General features: G+C 37.0%; 1 protein-coding gene across 1 annotated transcript in view; it reads right to left on the bottom strand.

Moving 5' to 3' along the window:
• Positions 1–24996, bottom strand: part of si:dkey-12j5.1 (uncharacterized) — a 31624-nt gene extending 6628 nt beyond the window's left edge. The window contains exons 1-10 of the mRNA XM_020937553.2: positions 24814–24996; positions 24564–24673; positions 24171–24317; positions 23752–23904; positions 23370–23479; positions 22929–23052; positions 19040–19123; positions 17518–17589; positions 8551–8604; positions 1811–1963 (exon numbers count right to left, since the gene is read on the bottom strand). Coding sequence (XP_020793212.1) covers positions 1811–1963; positions 8551–8604; positions 17518–17589; positions 19040–19123; positions 22929–23052; positions 23370–23479; positions 23752–23904; positions 24171–24317; positions 24564–24673; positions 24814–24880 — 1074 coding nt within the window. The 5' untranslated portion in view covers positions 24881–24996. The remainder of the gene's footprint in view (positions 1–1810; positions 1964–8550; positions 8605–17517; positions 17590–19039; positions 19124–22928; positions 23053–23369; positions 23480–23751; positions 23905–24170; positions 24318–24563; positions 24674–24813) is intronic.
• Between the last annotated feature and the right edge of the window lie 178 nt (positions 24997–25174).

Genomic DNA, 25174 nt, shown 5'->3' with positions numbered 1-25174 from the left:
ACTATCTCACTTTTTGCAGTATTTCATTTTTAAAAGTGTTTTCTTAGTGTAACAAATTGCTCAAATAAAAACAAAATGTATTTATTAAATTCTGCATTATATACCATTATTCAAACTGTGCATAACTACATACAACATTCACATTATCAAGATGTCCATTGCGCCATCTCTGTTTCTCTTTATAGCCCATAAATTTGCCTCCACTCATGTTACACTATCCTGCTTGCCTCAGATATGCTGCCTACAATGGAGTATACCCATGCTGTTAGACTATTATATCATATTACCCATCTCAGTCATAATAAACCTCTTTAACACCTTATAAAATACTCTTTCATTTACCGTACGTGCCTTTCACTATGAATTGAACCACTGAACGGACTTTTTCATCTTGTCATTCATTGATGTACCGCGTATATATTTTCTGCTTTAATCCATTTTTTCGACGTAGCCAGCATCTTACATCTCTATGCATACGGTGTCCTTAATTCCCTCCATGCACTCTTGCTTTTTTTCCTCTCTCTTTCTCTCTTTCTCTCTCTCTTGGCAGCTCAAAGCTCACTGTGCCCTCAGCTGTGTGGACATCCCCAGTGGAGGCTGCTGCTGCTTAGACAGGCCTGTCACTACACTTGCTGGCCAGAGAGACATACATCAATACATTGGCCCTACTCATCTATGGAGGAGGCAACACAACAGGGGCGGGCGAGGAGGGGAGGAGGGGGGGAGTGACAAGGAGAGGGAAAGCACAAGGAAGGTACAGGCCTGGCATCGCTCAGTCTGCGCTGTCTGATTTACAAGCCTATTGGATTTTAGACCAACATGAATCACAGCTCAATAGCGGCATTTCTCTCTGACGGAGTGACGGAGCGAACGAGACGCATCAGTCCTGCAGTACCAGTACACAAGGGGGGAGAGGAAGGGGAGAGGAGAAGGAGGAGAAGAAAGGGGGGGCGTGTATGTAAAGCAATAGAGATTTCCTTGTCTACAATGGGACCCCTCATGTTACATTTCAATATACAGTGTCATAGACCTTATATCATCTCTTAAATGGACAAGAAATCTGGCTTAATGACCTGTATCAAAATAGTTTATTCACAATATGATACAGACTTATTAAAAGGAGGCTAAACCTGATTTTTTTCAAGTAATAAAGTCACATTTCTGTTGTCCCAGTCCAGATTTATTGTAAAAACAGTTCTTAGGGTCAAAATGAGACTACTGTGTGCTGTCTCAGTCTAATAAGGCATTTTGGTTTTTGCTTTGTTTTTTTTTTAGATTTTGAAAGCTAAGGGAGTAATGCTGGTGCACTGTTGTGAAAGGTGTGAAAAGCCCTTACAACCTGTGTTAGAAAAGTGACAAATTGCTTTGTACCAAGACAAACTATTCAAAATTGACTCCTTCTGTTTTGCTTGTTTTAAGACAGTACCGTATTTTATATTACATTTTGCCTGTGAATAGTAGGGCACAACTTTTTCAAATTTTATGAAACTAATTTAAAAAAGTCAATATTCAGTCTGAAACTGCCCAAAAATTCCCCAATTCTAAATCAAAGTGAATAGGTGGATTAGCTGGTCCTGATCTTCTGATCTTTTGAATAAAAAAATGGCCAAGGCTAAAATCGGTTTCCAACGAGAAGCGGTGAGAGGTTAAATGCTTTTCAGAAACCAAATACAAGCTGGATTCTGTTTTAGAGTTTTTCTTAGAGTCAATGAAAATGGGGCATTTCTGGTTTCACTAACTTAACCTTAATAAACAATAAAAGTATTTTGTAACTGGAACACATTTGTACACTATGTCATGTTTTCTTTACCTTCTTAGCATTGGTCAGGTAGGATCGGGCAGCCTCCTCCAGTGCCTTGCCCTCCTCTCTCTCCTCTTCCGTTGCTTCTCTGGCTTCTCTTTGTAGGAGCTCTTTTGCCCTCTGCAGCTGGAGGTAGCAGACCCAGCCAGACAGATACCACACCTGAGGAGACACAGAGAAAGAGACATTTGGGAGGGGCCCAGACAGAAACAAGGCATTCTATGTGATCTAATATTTCTTCTGTGCAAGTATTCTATATTTAGTTTCAAGCTAATCCGTATATACATCTCACCTTATTATAATGTGATGAAAACTATTTCACTGGAGTATTATTAGAAAGCCGTCTCTTCATTAAAAAAACATACATATTATTACATTTCGTTCTCTGCACCCATGCTTCTGTAATCTTTTAATCTCTGCTAAAAACAGTTGTTCCTGCTTCCACCTGCTCCACTCCTACTCGAGAAAGTTAAATCCTGTTTTTCAAAAGAACCAGTTGAGGAAATGTTCAAAAAGCTGTTTTAACAGTCAGAAAATGTTTTACAGCTTGTTAAGCGCAATACTTAACCAAAAGTAAAAAAGTCAAGCTCGAAAGTCAGTCGTTTCTAATAATCATCCAGGATCAGCTTAGGTATTTTTAATTGAGGTTTTTCAGTAAAACCATTTGTATTGGAGCAGAGTTCAGACTTTGGCCGTGGAAATTCAGCTACTTTTTTTGTGTTAAATGACATTGATTAAATGTTTTTTATAGTTTTGTTAAGGAAATTAACATTAAAAGCCAATGTATTTCATAAAGACAAAAAGGTGATAAATCAAAATGAGTAAAAAACATCCTCCAACTTTAGATGTGATGCTAAATAGGATGAGTATGAGGTATTGCTTTCGAAACTAGATAGGAGAATGCAAGGTAAAAATCCAGAGATCCCAAAAATGAACCAGCAAAAAAAACAGCTCCATTGCATTAAGTAAACTGTGACAAGTGCGACAGATTTATAACACTCAAAAAGTCTGTCTCCTGCAAATCCTATGACAAATGTTTTCTACACCAAGAATGGGGATGCACCCACATACACACACAGCCCATACATCACTCATATAATGACTGTCAGCAAAAGATATAGTGGAGTCATTTTCAAATCTGTCAAGGAGATCCTATTTGTATATAGGGCCTCACTGTGACTTCAAAACAAAGACATCTACAGACGACAATTTATTTTCATTATGTCTTGATTACTTATTCAAAATGATCAACTAATGTATCATCTGGAAAACTTCCTTGGACAAATATGCAATTAGTATTGCAAACTCCCTCTCTGCCGTGTTGATAAAAAAGGGGGAAAGAAAACATGTTTTGTTGACGATTATATGTTTTTGGGATTTTTTTTTTCAAAGATGTCATTTCTTCTTTTTATACCAGTGCATATTTTTCACTACCTCCCTGCTCTAAAACAAATAGAACATAAAAATCTAAATAAATGTGCAGGTCCCATGTGAGGATTTGTGGTCTAATGCGGGAGCTTGCCTCTACTCCTCTCTCCCAGAGGTATGTCACCATGGAAACATCAAGAGTACCAAACCACCCCTGCTCCAAAACAAGTCATAACCGGGGCATTAAAGTTGTAGTGATGAGATGTTGACTCCCTTTTGTTTTTATGATACAGCCTAATAAACTGAACTTATAGGGGGAAATAAAAAGAATTGTTAGAAGCAGTTGGTTCTTTTAGCTATAGGTTTGTTTATTCTAGAGTTTGAATCTTCCCATGTTAATGTTTAGGACTGCAAGTGTGATGGAAACTGACAAAATGTGATGTTAGATAATTATTGAGTTTTACCACTAAAGTATTACAATATTGTGAAATACTTTTTAAAAACAGCATAAACTAGGTTATATTTGAGTAAAAATGGAAATGATCTAAGAATAATGTTCACAAACCATATTAAGTTAGAGCAATACAATCATTCAAAATGACTGACACAAAATGATGGACTATTTTTACATAAAAAAAAAAAAAAGGTCTGGAGATGGAGACCCTTAACATTATTGTCATCTGACTTGCTTCTTGCAATGTGAATATTGTACTTTGCTCTATCGCAATAGGGATAATGTTGATACATTGTGCAGTCCTTTTACTTAATCCTTTAGTTGGTAGTGTGCATCACCAATAGAAGAAGCCAAAGGGAGATCCACTTGAACTACAAGATTTATGCCTGGTACATGACAGGATAGACTGTAATTGGATTGATTGTAAGAGTCAAATTGTTAAAAGTGCATCATCTCGGATTCTAACATGACAACTCCAAATGTCTGGCATTTGTAGTAAGTCAGTGGGTGCCTGTCATCAAGTACAAGACCGTCCAAGTAGGAGAAGGAGGAATAAAAATATTAAACGTTTGAAAAAAAAAAAAAAAAAAAAAAATGTGTTCAAACTCTGGTGTCTTGTTTAATAGGATCTGATTATAGCCATTGCCTTGACAATGGCTACTCTTCCTGAAGTCCTCTTCTAAAGTAAGCAAAACTGTAATTTTCAGAACAAATCGTGGTCAAACTAACCATGATAATTAGATTATCACTGATGAAAATGATCCAAATTCAAATCAGACTTTTTAACAGGTCAAATCAACCAGGCCAGGATTTATAACACTTTTTGCCCATGTTATCAGTGCACATATCACATGTGATTTTGTGTCACTACACTTGTTTGAAGTGAGGGTTAAACAACTCCCTTTACAGCCTACCATGAAAATAGTTCATTTTGAATTGTGACAACCTTTTGGCTGGCCATGGATTTTCAAGGCATTAGTTATTTCTGTTTTATTTGAAGCAAGTTTTATTTGAAGGTTATACAAGAATAATGCACGTCGTTATAATTTTCACTGACCATGGTATAATTCAAAATGCACTGAACATTTCTGATAATAATAAAATGCCTCACTTTAGCAAAGGGACTTGTTATCATCCTCAAAGGCTCACAAAGTTAGTCATCCCTCTTCTGTAAGTTGGTAATAAAATGTGAAGAACAGACACAAACAAAACTTCACTTGGAATAACAAAACAGCTGAATAGACAATAAACGGCACTTGATGCTACAATATAAGCTTGTTTGTTCTTTCCTTTCAGTATTTCTACAGTAAATCCTCCTAGTGTGGGGTGATTTACAAAATTCAAATGAACTTTCTGTGAAATAATAGAATCAGCTCTACTATTCTATATTGCTACCATTTTCAGCTTAATTGCTTTGCAGTTTCCATTTGAACTCAGTAGCCTTGAAGACAGCCCAATACACACATATACAGGACAAACTGGGCAATACACTTTTTTTTATTTTCTATATCAGAGCGATACCGATGCCTAGATAAAACCCACAATATCATGAACATCAGTACTGATATTAGCTCTGATATGGAGGATCCCTAGTTAAGTTAAGTTATTCATAAGATAAATATTTCTCAAATTGTATACAGCAAGTTTAGTTAGCTTACTTCTCCATCTAAAAAGAAAATCCAACTATAAGTGAACTTGGAGGTGTGAGACTGTAATCTAGGGCCAGAGATCACCCACCCACCCACTGTTCTTCCAGCACGGAGATAGGAATATTAGCTTTATTCATTATTCATGGAGGGCAGAGGCAGCGGAGCCGGCACCTCTGCCAAATCAACCATTTAGCTAACAAACACATCAAGGCATGCCACACTGAATACTGGATTGGCGCTCAGCATGCCGAGTGGGAGGCCACCCCCTGCAGCTATACTTATCAGAACAACAGCAGCCCCGGATAAATGGAGTTTCCACATCATCGCAATACTCTTTCTATCACTTCAACATTTCCTGGAGGAGCGAGGGGGAAGTATATTTGTATATTGTATATTTAAGGATATTTCTGACACTCAAATAAAGCCAATTACATTCAAATTTTGACAGGTTGTCACTTGAAAGCCTTCAGAACAAAGGCGAGAACTGTTTTGTAGCTGCATGTATGATTCAGTGCATATGGAACAAGAATTAAAACCTGAGGGAATTGGTTAATTAAGAACTTCAGACAAACACTGCCCTCGGACAACCCCAGACAGGAGGAGACAATAAAACTGACTAGAGCAGTCTGTCAATCAAATCACAGCCACTCCTGTTATTTCAAAGTGAACTCACATCTTACTTCCCATATGGCGCAGCTCGAGCAGGAACAAAAGTGCCATGAATCAAGTGAATACCTTTGAAGCTAGATTTGCAGGAAAATAGTGCAGTTGTTTGTGCCGAGATAACACCGCATGTGAAGGCTCCTTTAAGAGATGCTCACACGCAAAAGACAGAAGGCAGAGGCAGGAACTTTTTTATCTTCCTCAACTTAAAATAAAAAAAAAAATAATATATACTTGGACAGAGAGAGGGAGAGAATTAAAAAAGACAGAGTAATAAAAGTATAAAAAGCCTGTTCTGGAACTGTGACAACACTAATGCGGCATAAACGAAATATGCCCTGACCACCGGAGTTGCTGACTTTATGCATATGTGATTGGCTGTAGGCCTGCTCGAACGGAGTGGCGCAGCTGTGCGTCTCTGGAGCTAGTTTAAAAGTTCAGCCCCCCGATGACTGCTCTCAATCTGTCAGCTGAGAGGGTGAGGAGGGGGTGGGCCGAAGGGGAGAGGGGTAACGGGGACTAAGGGAGAGAAGGGACTGAGCCCGAGGGAGGTGGGGTGGGGACACTGACATTCACTGCACAGAAAAAAAATAAAAAATAGTAAAACAGCTATCAAAAATACTGATAATAACTAATTTTGCTGTCAGAATGATGGTAACATATAACTATCACCCTAACATCGAACCAGCCTTACTTCCTCGGCTTATGAGGATAAAAGCAGTCAAAAATGAGACCACTGTAAGCTGTGTCTAATTAGGCACAGCTTACAGTGGTCTCATTTTGATCCTAAGAGATGCAGTACTGGGGCAAAACAGGTTTTGCATTATTACAGCCCATGTAGTATTACCATCTTACCAGTCAAGAACATTAAAACCATACAGAAAAGGGTTTGGCCAATCAATATGATTTTTTAATTTATTTTTTTTTAGATTTAGTACCAATTTGTATCTGGTAGGGATGTTAACAGTAACTGAAATATTGTGATATCATATTGTCAAAGTTCTCACAATAATATCATGGACCAAGTTTCTTTGCTTAACAGGGTATCCCCAGGTTTGACTACCCCAAATTTAAGACTTTTTTAAGACCTTTTTAAAACCGCTTATATGAAAATTAAGACCAACATCACACCCATTATGCGGGCAAGAAACACCAGATCTAATTCTAATAATGACCAACCAACTACTATATCTAGAATCTAAGAGCCACTGTGGATTAAACCTACACTTCCCCATGATCCATCCAATGTCTTCCTCTGTACTGATTTTACTAATTTCTGCCACATTACGTGATTTCACATTATTGTTTTTGCAGCTCGGTTGAGTATACAAAAAATAGGCTAATGAAATTTAAGATCATTGTGAAAAAAATAAGACTTGGACATAATTTAAGACTTTTAAGGCCTTAATTTAGGAAGTTGAAATTTAAGACCTTTTTAAGACTTTTAAGACCCCGCGGCTACCCTGCTTAAATTAAGAGTTACGGTGCCACAACAGCTAAAAAAAAAAAGACAGAGGGAACTACATAGACCATGATCCTTTGCTCCAATTCAGTGTAGACTACATGAAGAAATAACAGTTCTAAGCACTTTTAAGTCTTAGTTCTTTGGATTAAGTCTTGTCAATTTTAAGGGGAAAAAGAAGCATATTAACAGTTTTGTTAGCCTCCACAAAATATCGCAATAAATCGTACCGTGAGATGTATATCGTGAAAATATCGTACAGAGAAATTTCGATATTGTTACATTCCTAATCGTGAGCCTCCCCACCATATCATGAGCTTTCCTATGATATCTCAATAAATATCGTACCATGAGGTTCATACCGTGACGATATCATATCGTGAGACTTGGATATCGTTACACCCCTAGTATCTGGGTATCTTTTTGTGCAACCATATTATATTGAATTTATATTGTATTGTATATGTATAAAAATGGCATGGTAACTGGTGATAGCAAATGAGACAAGAGAGATATAAAAGGGACACAGCCATTGCACCTTCAGTCTTTTTTTTTTTCGTTGTAGTTTCAAAATCAGTGATCAGGTAATTGGGTATTGACCGCTTACTGTATGCGTTAAAATAGATAGTATCATGACAACACTTCTGCGCACGTCCAGTACAGACTCACACAAAGACACAAAACCCCACAGTTTAGAGCCTCTGAGAAGCATCAAGTTATCACTCAGTGTACGTGTGAACAGCAACGGGACGGGAGGCTTCAGTTCACATTCACAAACTGATGGAACAATCCTCTAGAGTACACAATAGTTGCAAGAAAGAGGGGACATATGAGGAAAATAAAACTTTTTTGAGCTTCTAACCGTGTTATAAAGGTGTTCAGTTATATTTTGATTGTCCAGCATTCAAGGATAGAGTTGTAAGAATCATCCTGTTTTCACCTACCTCTTATCACTCTGCATTTTGTTTAGCTGCTTGCAACAATAAAAATTTTTGCAGTTTTGAACAGGAAGTCAATGGTTTCTACGTTTCTATGTTTTTAGATCAATATTGCCAGTTTACAGTGAACAAAATGTAAATAACTACTTATGTTATAGTTTAATACTAAATAGTAAATGCGTGTCTTCTTTAAACAAAAATGAAATGCTACTTACTTGGACAACTTCGTCGTCCTCCTCCAGAAGACCTTCTAAGACATCCACAGCAGTCTGAAAAAATAATATAAATTAATGTTATAATTGTCATTTATTTCACTGTTAACATAAGCAGATGTGTCTGCTCAGAGTCCTGATAAGAGTCTATGGGGCCATTGTCCAATCAACAACACCATCAATACCAACAAGGCACCAGACACAGGCGTCAATACACACACTCGCCAGTGCTTATCGCAGAGTCAATAGTCACTTGCACCGCTCTGCTCCACAGCCCTTTTAATCCATTTAGTTACATTAACACTCAATAGATTCTTTAGTATCAGCAGCCATCCAAAGGCAGAGGATAAACCTAAATGTCAGGCTGACCCGTTCACAGCGCTCTGATTTCCTCAGAGCTGCAGCACAGAGGAGCTTTGAGTCTCAGTGGAGTTTAATGTTTGGTGACCTTTGCTTTGGCGTCACTGTCTGGGTCAGTTTCTGTGGGAAGTTTCTATTACAGAAAACAGCCCTGGACTAAAGTGGCTGTGTGTTTGTTTTGGTGCGTGTGCGTGTGGATCCTGTGGTCGTGGTGTGTGCGTTGGTGAGGCCTCAGGCCTCAGGTGATGATATATTGATTTTTGTCAACTTCAGGTTGGAGGCGACTGTTAGCCAATCACCCGTGGTGAAGGGCAAGAATAAAAGACATGCACACGCCTGTGAGTGTACTTAAACACCAGAGCAAAGGCTGCACAGGCCAGCGAGCACAACAAGCCCCCCTCTTCTCTTGTTAAAGCAGTCTTATTAGTTGGAGAGCCTCCTGTTTTTTCCTGGCGCTCTTTGAGCTCCTCTTCTCTTTTCATTAGGCAGGTGTGGTTTTAGCAGCACAGAAGTCTGTGCAGGAAGGACTGGAGCAGCTCGGGTTAATTGAGAGCATCTTATTAATGTTTGTAAAGTCAGAGTCAGCTGACTGATCAAACCAATTATAAACTGCAGATGCACACTCCTAATGAAAGAGTGAGCGACTAAAATACACAAACAAAAACACCTGAAATCAGCCTTTGATAAATGGTTCAAGTCTAGCCTGGGTATTATCTACTTGACTTTCACTGCATCACCCCAGTGTGACGCGCACAGTAAATCGAGCTAAGCCACTCGATAGAAGAGATAAGAGCCAAGATCTGTGTGGATATTAAACAATTGATACAACGGGCACTTTCCGAGCTACAGAAATAGAACAAGAGATTTCTGGGAGCTAAGATAAGTGAACGCTGATAAGCATTATATCATCTGCAGCCGCACTTTCTCCTAACGACACTGGTCAACCCAGGGGCAAGTGATTAAAGATGCAGAGATTTCTAAAGCCGCTTCACGCTCTAAACAACAAGATTAATATTCTCATGTGGAAGTGTAGAAAATAAGTGGTATGGAGGAAAAGCTGGGTTAAAAAGTATTTGTGTAAACAATGCAAATGCAGTCCATGAACAATAATGTATACCACACTTTGCAGCCTGTCCTCTTTTTTAACCTGTTTAAGCAAAACACTGCATTCTGGAGGGGAGCTCATTTATAACCGCCATTGTTCATGTGTGTGCGTGTGTGTTTGTGCATGCATCCGCTGTGTGTCTGTGCACGTAATCTTCAGGCAATTTTGTTTAACAGAATCATTTTGCCAGCGCGCACAGTGGAGACAGGAGAAAGACAAATCACTGTACAAGGGAGGGCAGCCCGTATCTGTAACACACAGAAGCCTGAACACGCTCGCATACACAAACCAGGACATCTGCACTTAAGTAAATAAATCCAACGTGTCAGCTCCAACCGTACATCCAAGCGGCACCAGAGAGGAGGCTTTAAGCTGAATTTAGAGACAGAAAAATGCAGTGGAGGCAAACCAGAGCGACACAAGCTCATAGATCAACTGTCCATCAGTGGAAAAAATAGCAGAAATATTAACGCGTCAGGAGAGGTCGCTTGTCTGTCAACCCAAGCTGATGAAGGTCAGGGTTACAGTAGAGCCGGGCCGTATCGCATAGCTAATGATATATTGATATACTATTTGCATGCTCATTACAACTATGGCTAACATTGAGCAGCTTAAACACTGATCATGACACTCTGCAGATGCTCAAAATGTAAAATCACAGCAAAGGATCTGTCACAATATCTATAAGTTTGATTTATTGTTTAAGTTGCAACAATATATTTATGGGCTCAAAAGGGCATAATTTTATGCAACAACACAAGGTCCTAATTATTAGTTTATTCTGTTATTTCTCTGTTACGGCTCATGCCTTTTATTGATAGTGGAAACACTCGGCCTGTGGAAACAAGGCTTAAGTGTGCATTTTTCGCAAAGTCTGCAGAGAGAGATTCAATAGCTATGATAGATGGGCAAGAGTACTGAAGTATTTAGGTCACAATGGACTCTCAATTATCATTTAAAAAGCATATCAAAAATGTTTAAAACTAAATGTAATTTAATTTAATTTGGTGAATTTTAAACACTAAAGAAAAACACAGACAAAATTTAATTACAGAGGCTTCAGAATTGTATCTAAATGCCACCATTTGGGTATCATATAAACTACTGTCTGACAAGCTGGAGTCAGGCAAACAAGACCACACTGCTGCCTATAGAAAGGCTCTACAAGCAGACTCTGAAAACATATCAAAAATCAAACTCATATCATCACTGTAAAATATTGACCAAATATAAATATTTAAATTGGAAAAACATAAGTATTTGCTAAGACATTATTCTGGTCTATAAAACCCTCCATGATCTTGCTCCACCCCCATCAAAAGAGTTCATACAGTTGAATTTAAATACAAACATTCGAGCATCGAGCAGAGGAGACTGTAAAAACCCATTCAGAAAGACTTCATTTGGACAGTCGGCACTCCTGGTTCCCACAGAAATAAGAAACATGACCTCTATCAATAGTTTTAGTAGATCTGTGAAACAGCAGCTTCTGGACAATCAGACATGTGAACATAACTAATCTGTGTTTTAACGTCACATAACAAATGTCTCTGTCTTGTTGTGTGTTTGTGATTTGTGTCTATTGTCTATAATCTGTGTACTGTGTGTGCTATTAGCATGTTTTACTTATTTAGTGCTATTTTATGATTTTATGGTTTTTGCTTGTACTTGATTTTACTGGTTTTATTGTTTTTGGACTGGTATGGCCAAATTTTAGCAATTTACCTTTTTGTTGTCTTAATTTTATTGATCTCTGTGCAGCACTTTGGAAACTGCTTTGTTTGTAAAATGTGCTACATAAATAAAGTGAATTTGGATTTGGATGCCCTAATTTTACTAATATGACTACAGTAAATATTTACTGATCGTAATGTCTTTTGACATGTGTGATGGACTGAATGTTATTGTGCCTATGTCCTGTTTTTTGTTTTGCCATCAACCTGCCAATGGGACTATGGATTAAAATTAGTCCACATGGCTATCTCTGGCACATTTACATGCTGTTCTAACACATGTTGATTAATGTGCACTGTCCCATATTTAATAAATAAACATAAACATAAATAGTCTAAAACAAATTAGCAATAATAGGGTAAAGGCTCTGGACACTACTGTGTTTTCTGTATCTCATCTCTACATCACGCCTAAGGGCTACAGTAGAGCATTAGCTTCGTAGCTTATACGGACACTGTTCATTAATGTGCATGGTCCCTGTTCAAACAAACAAACACATAAATAAATATAATTAATTGTCTATACTTAATACAATGCATTCAATTTATTTTGTAACATTATCCATTACTTTGTCCAATCACAGTACTGTTTTCTGAACACATAAAAATACAAATAATGTTCATTTCACCATTTGTTATGCATTTCCCATCACTGGAGAAGAAAAAATCAAATATGCACTCACCACAAGAGCAGCGATTTCTGCTTTTCTCAATAAAGGTGTCTAGTTTGAAGCCTAAATTGTGTGATCAAGTTGTACAATGTATTCCTTTGTTTTGGGAAAGTAGTTGTATTCAGAATACCAAATGAAAGAGTAACTGTACCAGAATACAGTGTATTTTGAATACATAATATTGGTTAATGTATTCAGTTACTTCCCAACACAGATTAATTATATTGCTTTTGCACATTTTGTCTTATATAAAGCATATCAGATGTGTCCAACCTGTAGCTCAGGAGCTACCAGTAACTCTTTCCCCTTTCCAAGTAGCTCACCAAGGGATTTCTGAATTATACATATTATGCTGAATAACTCAAAGTGGATTTCTCACATACCTATTACAACTGTATAATTTTGATGCTCAACTCTAAAGGCATCTGACTGTAGCCTGTGTAAGGCGGGCCGTGGCTCTCTTACATATACCAGATTTTTTGTGACCCTTAAATTGACCTACTCTGCCAAATAGTTCATTGGAAGAAAACAGTTAGAAACCCCTGATATATATAGTAGGCAATCCCTGTGACGACAGACCAATTTGGAGTTGTTGTTATAGCATAAATGTTCCCATGCAAGTCCCCCTATTGGCCACTCTCGGACCTGCTCTGAGTGGGCGATAGGTGGATTTAACATTAGCTGTGATTTGTTAGCACTAAGGAGCTTGTAATACCTCATAAAGCGACGCAAAGCTACTGTGTGTAAGAATAGTGATACAATCAAAACTGTGACTTTGTCTAAGAAAAAAAGTCTCTCATCGTACCCCACTCCCCTGCACAATATTATAAGACCGAGCATCATCTATCTCTCCAAACAAGACTACTTATGTATGATTAGTTTGTTCTTATTCTTGGTTAATCTGAAACAAAGCATAATTAAATCAAGGGTGCAGCAAAAGCAACACTTATCTATTTCTGTTTCACTGACTGTTTTAATTATCTGTTCTTTGTCAATTTCTACCACAAAGTCTGGAACATACTCAAGTGCTACTCGTTAGAACAATCAAAACAAGAGGGGAAAAACAATTGTGTTATTTTCCAAGAAGCAAAACATTTGTTGAGCAGTGTTGATGAGATTATTACAAAGAATAAAGCACGAGCTATAGCTTTACAAGTAAAACCAAGTACGCAGCGCTCCACCAACACACTGATGCAGTCATTCAGTCAAGGTTGTCAGAAAAAAGAAAACAATACTACTCACTTCTAAAACTAACATTGAAACTAGATTCTCATTTGAACAAGTATACCGAAAAAAAAAAAAATAAGGCAAAACTTTCCTGAATATTTTATAATAGTCTGGAGCTATATCAGATCTACTATAGAACCACATGGTAATATTAAAGAAACAAGCATTATTTTGTGATGAAAATTACATTTCACTGTATGAAAAATTCGTTTTTTATTATTACTCTGGTATAGTGTTTTCATGATACGACAATTTCAAACTCAGCTGCAATACTAAGGACTGGACTTGATGCTCAAAGCCACATTGATAATAAAAAAGCTTCCTACATTAAATCATAGCCTTTTATTTTACCATGTGGCCTTATATCTGTGTAATCCTTCAGTCTATGCGCTCTTATACTTGTTCTGAAACAGCTCAAGATCATTCTAAAGCTATTCAGGAAAGGTTTTTTTTCTCTCTGCAATGTGATCTTAGTATTGATACTTGCTCAAATGAGTATCTAGTGATAGTAGTGTTACTATCGATTAGTCATTACTTTTGACAATTTGAATTGAATAGGTCTTTTCTGATTGAATAAAATGTTTTATTGCATCTCAGAATGATGAAGATCTACTAAAACAACTTTTTCTTTTATTGAGCTGTTAGGGCTGAAGTGCCTAAGCATGTCCTGTCCTTGGTTGAGAAATATCATCTTTCACCAACACCTGAAAAGAATTTCCTCCTTAGTCAATATTAGTAATTAGAAAAAAAACATAACATTCCTCACAGGTATCATTAAAGAATTAAAACACATTAAAAAGTTGTTTTTACTGAAGAAAACAAGCAACCATTCCTGTAATTAAGATCAACTTGCAAAATCTAAGAGCCATTTTGGAGGGAAAAATATAAGAGAAATCTGTGGCTTTAATCAAATAATTTAATTAATCAACCATTTCCTGAATACTGCCTCTTAAATGCCCTGGAAAAGTTCTTCCTAATTAAGTTTTTAACTAGCCGGTATTAGCACCATTGTTAAAACAGATGTTAATTGGCTTTGTGTTAAAAAAGGTTTTAAAATAAAAGGTACCAAGAGGAACAAAAAAAGACACAGCTGACAGAGAAACAGCTGAATACTTAAAGAGGGAAATATAATTAATTAAAGGCACACTGTGTCATTTTCCAGGTGGGGGGCTCACCACCAGTTTGTCCTCATAAAAATGTTATTGCTCTGCCTGTAATATGCCACATTATGGTAAAAAAACATTTTTTTCAAGTTCAGATTTTTTTACAGCTCAAAAAAACTTTGACATCTTTTGACAGATCTGACCTATAATTTGTCCTGGTGGCGTCAGCTGCTTGTCTCCATGGAGATAAAAAAGTCAATGTAATGTAAAAAAGTTCATTTTAAAGCCGAACCGTGGAACCAGGCAAAGTAATGGTACCTCAAGGGAGACAAGCAGGTGGCAGACCCTCCAATACAAAGGTTACATGATGCACCTTTAATAGACATAATAAAATCACATTAGAACAGAACACATTACTGTGCCATTAAATAAAAGTACTTTATATGCATCTATTCATTTCTTACATTAAGGCTCCCAGGGCGATATAGCCATCCAACATGTAAAACTCTCCTAGGATATGTGTGGTTAACGACACCAACGGCGCGATGAAGACAAACGATGTGTCAGAAAGTGTAGCCGGGGAAGTTGTCATTTTACTGCTACACCTGACAGCCTATACACACACTGCATACACAAAAACACAATGTCCACTGAGCTGTTTGCAGAGAGGCAAGAGAGGGGACACTGCTCTCATTTCCTGTCCGTAATAACCATAAAGAGCTCGACAAGAGTGACTACAAATGAATCACTCAGATGTTGGCTAGCAGTAATCGCAGAAAATGACTTGGCGCATTAATGACTGTTAGGAGTTTTAGTGCCGAACAGAAGATGGCGAGACACTAAATTCAAGACCATTAATAGTGAGAAATTGATGTGTGATTTCGAAGACGGGTGAAGATAGAATAGGACGGCCATCTTTCCCTGCCTGCACCTATTTATTCCATTTTGTCTCCTCATCCCGCCTCCTGTCCCCAGTGTGCCCGCGTTACCCCTTCGCCTCTTTGTAAATACCACTCTTCAATTATTGACAGTGGATTGTGGCGGGTATAAAGACCAGGCAGGGCCACCTTTCCACCTTCAGAGCTATTCTGTAGAAAGAGGGCGAAAAGAAGGAGACATGGACAAACACATACAAATGCCATGGTGACCTACCACGAAGAAAATACCGGACTATTAAGTGTGACCTCATGAATGTGTTCGATACACACAAACAGAGACAGATTGGAGACACAGTTTCCCTCTAAATAACATCAAGTGGTTACATACATACATTTCCTTCCTGTAAATTGTATTATTTAAGCACTTTTAGTTTTAAGTCTGGACTTATAATGCTTTTTATTTTTTTGCTAATTTGAAAATGTCTTTAAACCACACATAATCAAACAAAACTTACAAGCGCAAGTAACTGTAGTTGACTGTCACTCAAACTATAAAGAATCTGACCTTCATGAAAGCTTTTACTTAATTTTAGATTGTTAGTAATTACAGAGTTATTCATCATAAATCAGGTCAACATATCTACATTTTGATAGTTAAAAGCCATTTTTGAACTCTGAACTCTCACGTTCACTCACCTCAGCTCAACACATGAACTCGGTCATATGAAAAAAATTGGGCTCACAATTTTTTTGGAGGCAGATCCCAATTTTTGATTCTATCACAATTCATGCAGTTACTATTTATTGTGTTTAAGAGTTAAGTAAAACTACATTGCTGCTGAAAGTTCACACTACACTGCTATTGGTTCAATCCACCTGTCACTCAGAGCATGATCAAGGCAGACCAATAAGGAAGGAAAGGATAGAGAAAAGTGTCTGTATTTGTTCACAGAGCTGCATTAGAGGAATGTAACAGTAACCAAAATATCGTGATATCGTATTATCAAAGTTCTCACAATAATATCGTGAACCATCACAATATATCAAATTACAAGTCTCTTAGCTTAAATTAAGAGTTATGGTGCAGCAATAGCAAAAATGACAGAGGGAACTACATAGACCATGATCCTTTGCTCCATTTCAGCATAGACTACAAGAAGAAATAACAGTTCTGAGCACTTTTAAATCTTAGTTCTTTGGATTAAGTCTTGTTAAGTAATTTTAAGAGGAAAAAGTAGAATATTAACAGTTTTGTGAAGCTCCAATATCTCAATAAATATCGTACCGTGAGGTTTATACTGTGATGATATTGTATCGTGAGACTTGGATACTGTTACACCCCTACTGCATTATATAGTAAAATTGTCAAGTATAAAAAATCCGATATTAATCAATACTAAAATTAGTATCGAACCAGATACTCATTTGAGCAGGTATTAATACTAAAGAAGTCACATTCACAGGACAGAAATAAACCTTTCCTGAATGAATGATCTTGAGCTGTAACTGAAGAAGTATAAAGGTCACATAGACTAGTATGTGCACCCATGAACCACTCTGGGACATACCTGGATTACAGAGGGATTATACAGATATAAGGCTACATATAAATGAAAGTACCATGATTTAATGTTGAAAATGACATTCTATTCTCCATATAAAGAGTGTTTTTATATTATCATAGTGGTTTCGTAATCAGTGTTCTATTCCTTAGTATCAAAATTAAAATCGAGTTTGAAATTTTAATGATATGACACTATTATACAGAGAATCCTGTTGCAACACTATTACGAAAATAGTGTATCGTCATAGGAAGTAGATTAGATTTTATCATTATATGCCTTAGTGTCACGTGGACCCAACAAGGACTAAACGCACACAGAGCATGTTTACCTCATATTCTTCCGCCTCGATGAGCAGTTTGGCCGTGGTGATGCGAGACTCATAGGGAGGGATCTCAATATTCTGCGGGGAGAGGACAACAACATTGGAGCCTGAATGTGTACACAAACATCCTCAAACAGGGTTCCTCCTTTGTCTGGTGATAACAGCATCTAATTTCAAGCTACAAAATGTGCTCTGGCGATGTGGCTGTTAATCATAGTGGAAGTGTCAGGGCCCTGGATTCAGATCAAGCTGCGCAGAAAGATAAGAGTCATACCAGCGGCAGCAGTGGGAATTCTGTGTGCTATCATCACCCATCCAAAATCTTTGTGTAATCCCAATACCATTTATTCATTGAAACCTCATCCTCACCTTGACAAAAAGCAATTTATGTCAGATTCTTCCTGTTAGGATCTGCTTCCTTGTCCTTTAAAAACTTTGCCATATTCTTTGGGGGTTTTAAATGAACTGTTGTGTGCCTAGATGTCAAATGCAAATAATTTAAAGGGCCCATATTACACTATTTTATGATGTTATAATGTCTTTTCCTCATCACAAACACAAACCAGAGAGTGTTTTGTGACATTCACATATGTTTAATACACAAATCTTGCATATTTAAGATACTTACTCTTACACAGAAAACTCTAGGACATTAGGCTTATTTGGATGATTTAAACCCTGGAAATGCCAGGGTCTAATGAACACAGTGTAAAAGCTGTTAACTTGAAAACTACTACTACATGACATCACAAGGGGGAGCAGAGCATTTTGAGCTTTGGAGATGTAGGCAGACTAGTAATAAAGGGTTACTCAAACACGTGTGAATGAAACAAAACACAACTCCACATATGTTTTGCATAATATAGGACCTGTAAAGGGGAGATATTATGTAAAAATAGTCTTTTATTAAGTTATTAATTGAGTTTTAATGCTCTAATGCTATTCTATCATAAGCTCATTCCTGTAATGTATTTTGACTGATTCAATAATGTTTAAATAATCCTGTATTGTCCTCCATTCACAAAATGTCATCTACTCCCTATCTTCGCCCACTGCTTTGTACTTAAAGAAAAACAAAATTGTCCCTTAAACAAATGGATTCTCGTTAGCTTTTAGCATATATTAGAATTAGAACAAACCTGGAGTTGTGTTTTGTTTCATTCACACATGTCTGAGTAATCCTTTATTATTAGTTTGTTTATATCTCCAAAGCTTAAAATGCTCTGTTCCAACCCAAACCAACTGCCTGTTACGGAGAAATGCCACTATGAAACATTGGGGTTTATTGGCACTGCAGTTTTGAACAGGGAGTGGATAGACTTGTTTCTTTTCTACCTGTGTTATAGTTTAATATTAAATAACCACGAAAAAGCACTGTATGTCTTCTTTAATTTGCTCATATTTTACAATGCCCTGCTTCTCTGTGTATATTCTGGTGTTTTATTTGCTGAATCCAACACTAGAAGAATCAATTTATCTGCATATATTTTCAAACTCTGGGAGAGAAATAAAGAAAGACATAGCATACCTGTAAATCCTCTTCTAAGCCTGATGCAGCTTTCTGAGAAGGTAGCCATCCAGCCACACTTTTTAACAAGTACTCTTTGCCTTCCTGAAAAAAAAAAAATCCAATACAAATATTTAAGCAGATATATTGCATGCAGCTTATAAAACATTTGCACATTTCTCTCCCGTTTCCTTTTAGTTTCGTTTGACAGCTGCAAACCAACATGCACAATCTCCAGGCACTGAAATGTTGAGGTATTTCTGAACATGCACCAAACTGGAGTCAGGCTGCCCCCTAGAGTACATATTACAAGTTACACTTTCCAATTTATGTTTGAAAAATTACACAAACATAACATAACAAGGGAAGTCATATTATTCAATTTTACACAGTAATCTAACAGATGGCCTTATATGTTATCACCATGATGGTCTTCTGTGTTTTTTTAAGATGGTAACCCACTGCTATTTACAGATTGCACAAGTGGCATTGAACGATGTGTCAAATACACTCTACATTTTTTCTTTATGTGGATCAATACAGTATTACAAGCTATCATAAAGTGTAACCCTGAATTTGGATTTGTCAGAAGGTAAAACTTTCTAGAATAACTATATCTTAAAGTTAATCTGAAAGACAAGTAAAAATTCTATGGTATAATATCCATAGTAAAACTGTCATTTTGCAGATATGTTGACCTGGATTATGTTTAATATCTCTGCAATTACTGGGTCTATCCATGTAACAAAATCTGGCAGAAAAGGTAAAAGTCTTCTGTTAGTATAAATTACCAAAGGTGTTTTTTCTAAATATTATTTTTCAAATTAGCTTCAGAAATTGGTGGCATTATTAAACTGTAAAGGCATGATAGCCGTCAGTTGAAAGGACTTTAAAAAATTAGACTACAATGGTGGGTTTGTCGATCTGATCTCTAACAGATAGTGATATAAGATTTGTTTTGTCTGTTAGCACAGACCAAAACTTGTCTAAATTGTATAATATTTATGAATAGACTAATAAAAATAAATGACAGACACCAACAGTTTGAACTGCCAGAAAAGTACAATACACAGCACTGAAATTTCCCTGCTTTTTTGGATATAATGTTTTAGTATATTCTTGTGCTTTTCTCAAATTTCTTCACTGCCACTTGACTAATGTAAAACTATGATAAATATTTACCACAGGTACTATCCCACCAAACCAATTAATAATTAGGGAAAAAAAATTAAACCTTGCATATGCACTTTAAAGGGGGACTCCATAACATTGTGTCCATGGAAATGTTGCCATCTAGAATGATCCATAGCACAGATTAAACCTACACCTACACGAGGGAGACAAGCAGGTTACAGCACTAACCTACATTACAATTCAGATCTGCGGAGTCGTCCCTATTCACAGAAGGAATTATTCTATTTTTGAGCGATAGAAATACCCGTAATGATCAAATGTTGGATGGATATGTTTAATGTTATACCATGGAACATTCCAGAGAAAGACCACAGATACTACTAATTTTAGCCTATACACTTTTTTCACCAACTTCATATAACTTTAAAGAAGATAACAAATGGAAGACATCACTGTAATTTTCATATCAGAGTTTCAAGAACCCTGGTCCTTCTCACCATCCCTGTGTCAAACAGATCTGGAGGACTGGGATAATTCTGAACTTTTGCTCTCTGATGATGACTTAGCAAAGAAAGATATGAATGTGTGTACCCAAGACCAAAAACACCAAGACAATTCCAATGAGCTCCCAAAACTGACCCACAATTTGACTAAATATGCACTGGCCACATCTAAGATCAAAGAAGGGCTGCAGAATATTCAGCAAAGCATGCTGAAAAAGGGTTACAGCCCCTTAAATTGAAGAACGAAGAGCTTGGAGAGCTCAGTCAGGAGACCCAAGGTGATGTCATGGACCTCCAAATGGTACTTGCCAATCACAAGGGAAGTCAAAAGTGTTTTGAACCAAGAATCAAAAACCCCAAAAGAGAAATACGAAGCAGAAATTGCTCAGCTTAAAGATGCATTGTGTGAATCTCAAAGGAGGAATTCAGAGCTGAAGATGGTGGTCCTTGATCTTCAGGTGACAGAAGAAACTGTAAACGCAACCACAGGAACATCAGCGAAGTGGAAAAGCAGAAAAAGACCATTCAGGATCTGGAAAGAAAACTCCAGATGCAAAAAGAGAAAACTGAGCTGTTCAAATTCACCAATCAGAGCCTCAATACCAAATCTTCACTTAACTTGCCAGAAACAAAAAATGAAAATTTCAAGGTTTTAGTTGGTGTGGATTGTCTGTCAAGAGAGTATTCCTGGAGAAATAGAACAACAACAATTGGCAAATCAGGATTTCGAGAAAAATGTGTCCAACTTTGAAAGACAAACTGTAGCTTTTCATGATACGGTATAAAGAACTGTGTGTCTCAAGAAAAGCCAAATCAAGATCACATTTATGAGATTTATCAACTAAAATGTGAAAACACCAATATTCAAAATAAAATCTCAAGCCAAAATGAGAAAATTGAAGCTTTAGAGTTTGGCAAATGTTCACATTTATAGAAGACCTGGAGGACAAGTAGGCGGCACAATTACTGATAAGTCTTGATTATGCTGACAAAAATGCACGGCTGAAATTGGAAAACACCAAACTTGTTTGAGAAAATACCATCTCAAATCTAAAGCATCCTAAAGACTGCAAAGTAAGAAGAATTGAACTTCTAATAAGAGCATGTACCTCAGGGCGACAAATGCTGAGCTTCAAGAAACTATAGCCTGTCTCTTAAAGGAGATGGCTTACCTAAAGGAAGATTTTGACATCGTCGTGAAACTACTGGAAGAAATACTAGAAAAGAAACCATTATTATATGCAAAGGAGAAAATAAAAGTGTCCCTAAACAGTTCCATCGAAGTCATTCCAATCACCCAAATGTCCGTGATACAGATGTGGCAAATTTTGCTGCCTCTCCAACCACCACCAAACACTGGCTTTGTTCATATGCACACTGATTATCATCTGATTTCTGGACCTATAACATTTAAATGACATGCAAACCACAAAATCTGTGGGTAGCCAGAGACACAATGATCAGGAAAAAAATCCAATGATTTTGCTGTTTACATGTTATTTTAATAGTCTTGTAACTCCAGAAATCTGATAATGATCTGATTTTGCCTACCAGTATGCTGCATCATAAATGGACAATGGGGAGGAGAGGTTCTCCAAAATCTGATAAACTGATGTGAAGATTAACCTGAGCATTGGATTGGAAAATAAATTAAAAATTGGCTCAAATATTGACTCAGATTGTGTGTATCTTCAAATCACTGTATTATGTATGTGGATGTATTATGTGCACACACAATATTTTCCATTGTTCATACATATGCATATTACTTATAATATGTATCATTTGAAAAGCACTGATAAAAATATGCTACAGCAAGTAACATTAGTCAAGTCTGTATCCATATAGGACTACATTCAGACTTATAAACCACATTCCTTCATTAAAATATAAACCTAGAGCAACATTTGTCAGCACACTGCAAAGAATGTGTATTTATATATAGACTTGTTTTTAGCTGTAAACATGGAAATACAACATCTGGGATGAAATAAGCAAAATGGTATATAAAAAATAAATACAAAAACCAATAAAATGCAAAGATATTTCCATTATTAGTCAGTTCTTCACAACATAACTAGCTGCACGTCTCCTTTGCCACATGGATGACCTTAAAGATTGACCCAATAATTGACTTCCTTTCGGGCAATCTCTCTGTGTGTGCATGTTAATGTAAGGGCTCATCTGTTAATAAAGTGCATACAATCCAATTTGCTCAGAATAATTAAGTCAGCAGAATCCAGCTCTAATGTGGAGGAAGTGCATGTCCTGACCTGGTTTCTGTCAGCGCTGAACAGGTAACTCGCCATGAGCTGCAGAGCCTCTGGGTTGTCATGGTGATAGTGTAAAGCTCGCTCAATGAACTCCTTACATTTGTCCGCTGCACCCTCCTCCATACTGGAATGCAAAAAGCAACTTACAACTAGGCCTGACACAATAACAAATTCTGATGTGTGATATAAAGCTACAAAATTAATGTGATTGCTCTTATTGCATAACTCTGCCACTGACACTATAACCTTATAAAAGTGTAATATGCACAACCATGGAGGCATCTGTAGATAAAATTATTCAACTCTCTAATACTGAATAGTAATATCATACAAAAATGTTCCCTACTAGAGCATTAAAATGGCACTTGCAAATTTTTCTCAAAAAATCTGGGCCAATTTACAACAGATGTCATGAGGTAACAAGGAGTCAAAGTAAAGTACCAAAGGTCTGTCAGGTAAATTTCAGCGATGGAGCAGTACGCCACGCTCACGTCTCTCTCCGTTGGCAGATCTGTGTCCTCCTCTGGGAAGGCTGAAGCTCCAAGGGGCCCCTAAATCACCCCAGCAATAAAAAAATGTATTACATTGAATGTTTATCTAGCAAAAGAGCAATAAAAACATGTTAAATAGAATGACTTATTAACTTTTTTTCTTAATTCTAATGCAGTTTAGAACTAGACTATCTTCAGACAAGCTAAACCTTACTTGGTTCAGTTCAGTATATATTTCAACATTGCCCCCTAGTGACAATGTTATGTTGTTACATTATAATGTAAAAGAAATATACATGAGAGTGGATATATAAATGCACGTATGAACCCACTGTTGTCTTTTCTTGCTTTTCCAGTGCAGAAAGCAGAACTTGTATTCCTTTTAGATAGAAGTCCACAGCCTCTTGTCCTGTGTGTATCTGTCCCAAAGACATGTACTTCCTGTGGCCAATGTTGGGGCTCAGCTCCACTGCTCTTTGAAAAACCTGGATGTTAGTCAAGGTTTTCTGTGTCCAGATGATGAAATTTATATGACTGTTAATTTATACTATAATTAAAGTATTCTGTCTGCAACAACTAACTCAAGAAATCAAGTAGAAAAGTATTTGAACAATCACCATATTTTCCACATATTTTTAACTTTGACTTGATAGGACTAAAATTAACTGTTGATTAATGGTCTAATTAATTAATTGCAGCATACATTTAAAACCTATAGCTGATAACACCCAACAGACATGCAAAAGGATACTTCCTTAGCTTTTAGTGTATCCCCCATTTCTGAATAGATATGTCCGAGCATGTCCAGAGCTTGAAGATTGGTGGCTTCCAGGTCCAGAGCTCGTTGACAAAATAGTGAGGCCATCTCAAAGTCAAAGCTGTCCATGTATTCCTCTGTCTGAAGAGGTCAAGCATACATTATGTTTGTTTGAGAATGTATTTAATACAAGGGCTTGGAGTTCTATTACATGACAGATAATGATAATTTAGTGAAAATGCAATTATTAGTGAAAGATCCAATCTGGTGAGTTAGTCTAGCCAAGTATATTATACTGTAGGCTTGTGAATTCATAATACATCAGCCCAATCATTTAGGATAGAGTGACCATTCAACATTATGCCCGGAACAACAAGTATGTATTACCTTTTCCAAAAGTTGTTGCACAGAGTACTTCTCAGCTGTCTTCTTCTTGGCTTTCACATGTATCCTTACTTTCATCCTTTCTTGAGGTGACAATCCAACTATTGCTGGATCTGTGTTGACGAGAAAACATCACACATTTGAAATAGCAAATTGTCCCAACCAGTAAACTAATAAATGCAAACATTGGGTTCAGTCTCTCAGTATGTTATAACTTATGAACAGTGCGTTTAATGAAAATTGCAGGAATTACCCCTGTTAGGCCGGTTCTCTTTCTTCTTAGGTTTGTTTTTCTTCTTGCCTTTTGCCTGCCCTCCCATAGTGATGAATGGAAATTATTTAAATGCAATATTTCACTGTTTACAATGTGTAATTACAATTCCAAACCAGATCCATGTTCCAAACACCAACACGCGTGCTAACACAGGGCCGCAAGTGCGCATGCTCAGAGAGGAAAAGCATAGCGGCTGCTACGGATAGCATTTGCGGACATAACTGTTAGGCAGCACGATTTTAAATGAAAAAAAACCCTTGTTCGGTGTGGCTGCTCTTTATTGTGAAATAAAGATATGCTTTGTAATAAAATTACAATTTTATAGGCGTATGTGTGATTT

Source organism: Boleophthalmus pectinirostris, unplaced genomic scaffold (genome assembly GCF_026225935.1).
Source record: "Boleophthalmus pectinirostris isolate CB_2022bp ecotype Guang Dong unplaced genomic scaffold, ASM2622593v1 HiC_scaffold_6, whole genome shotgun sequence".
NCBI classification, from domain to species: Eukaryota; Metazoa; Chordata; class Actinopteri; order Gobiiformes; family Gobiidae; genus Boleophthalmus; species Boleophthalmus pectinirostris.
Note: the sequence above shows the minus strand (reverse complement) of the source record. Positions and strands in the feature narration are given on the sequence as shown.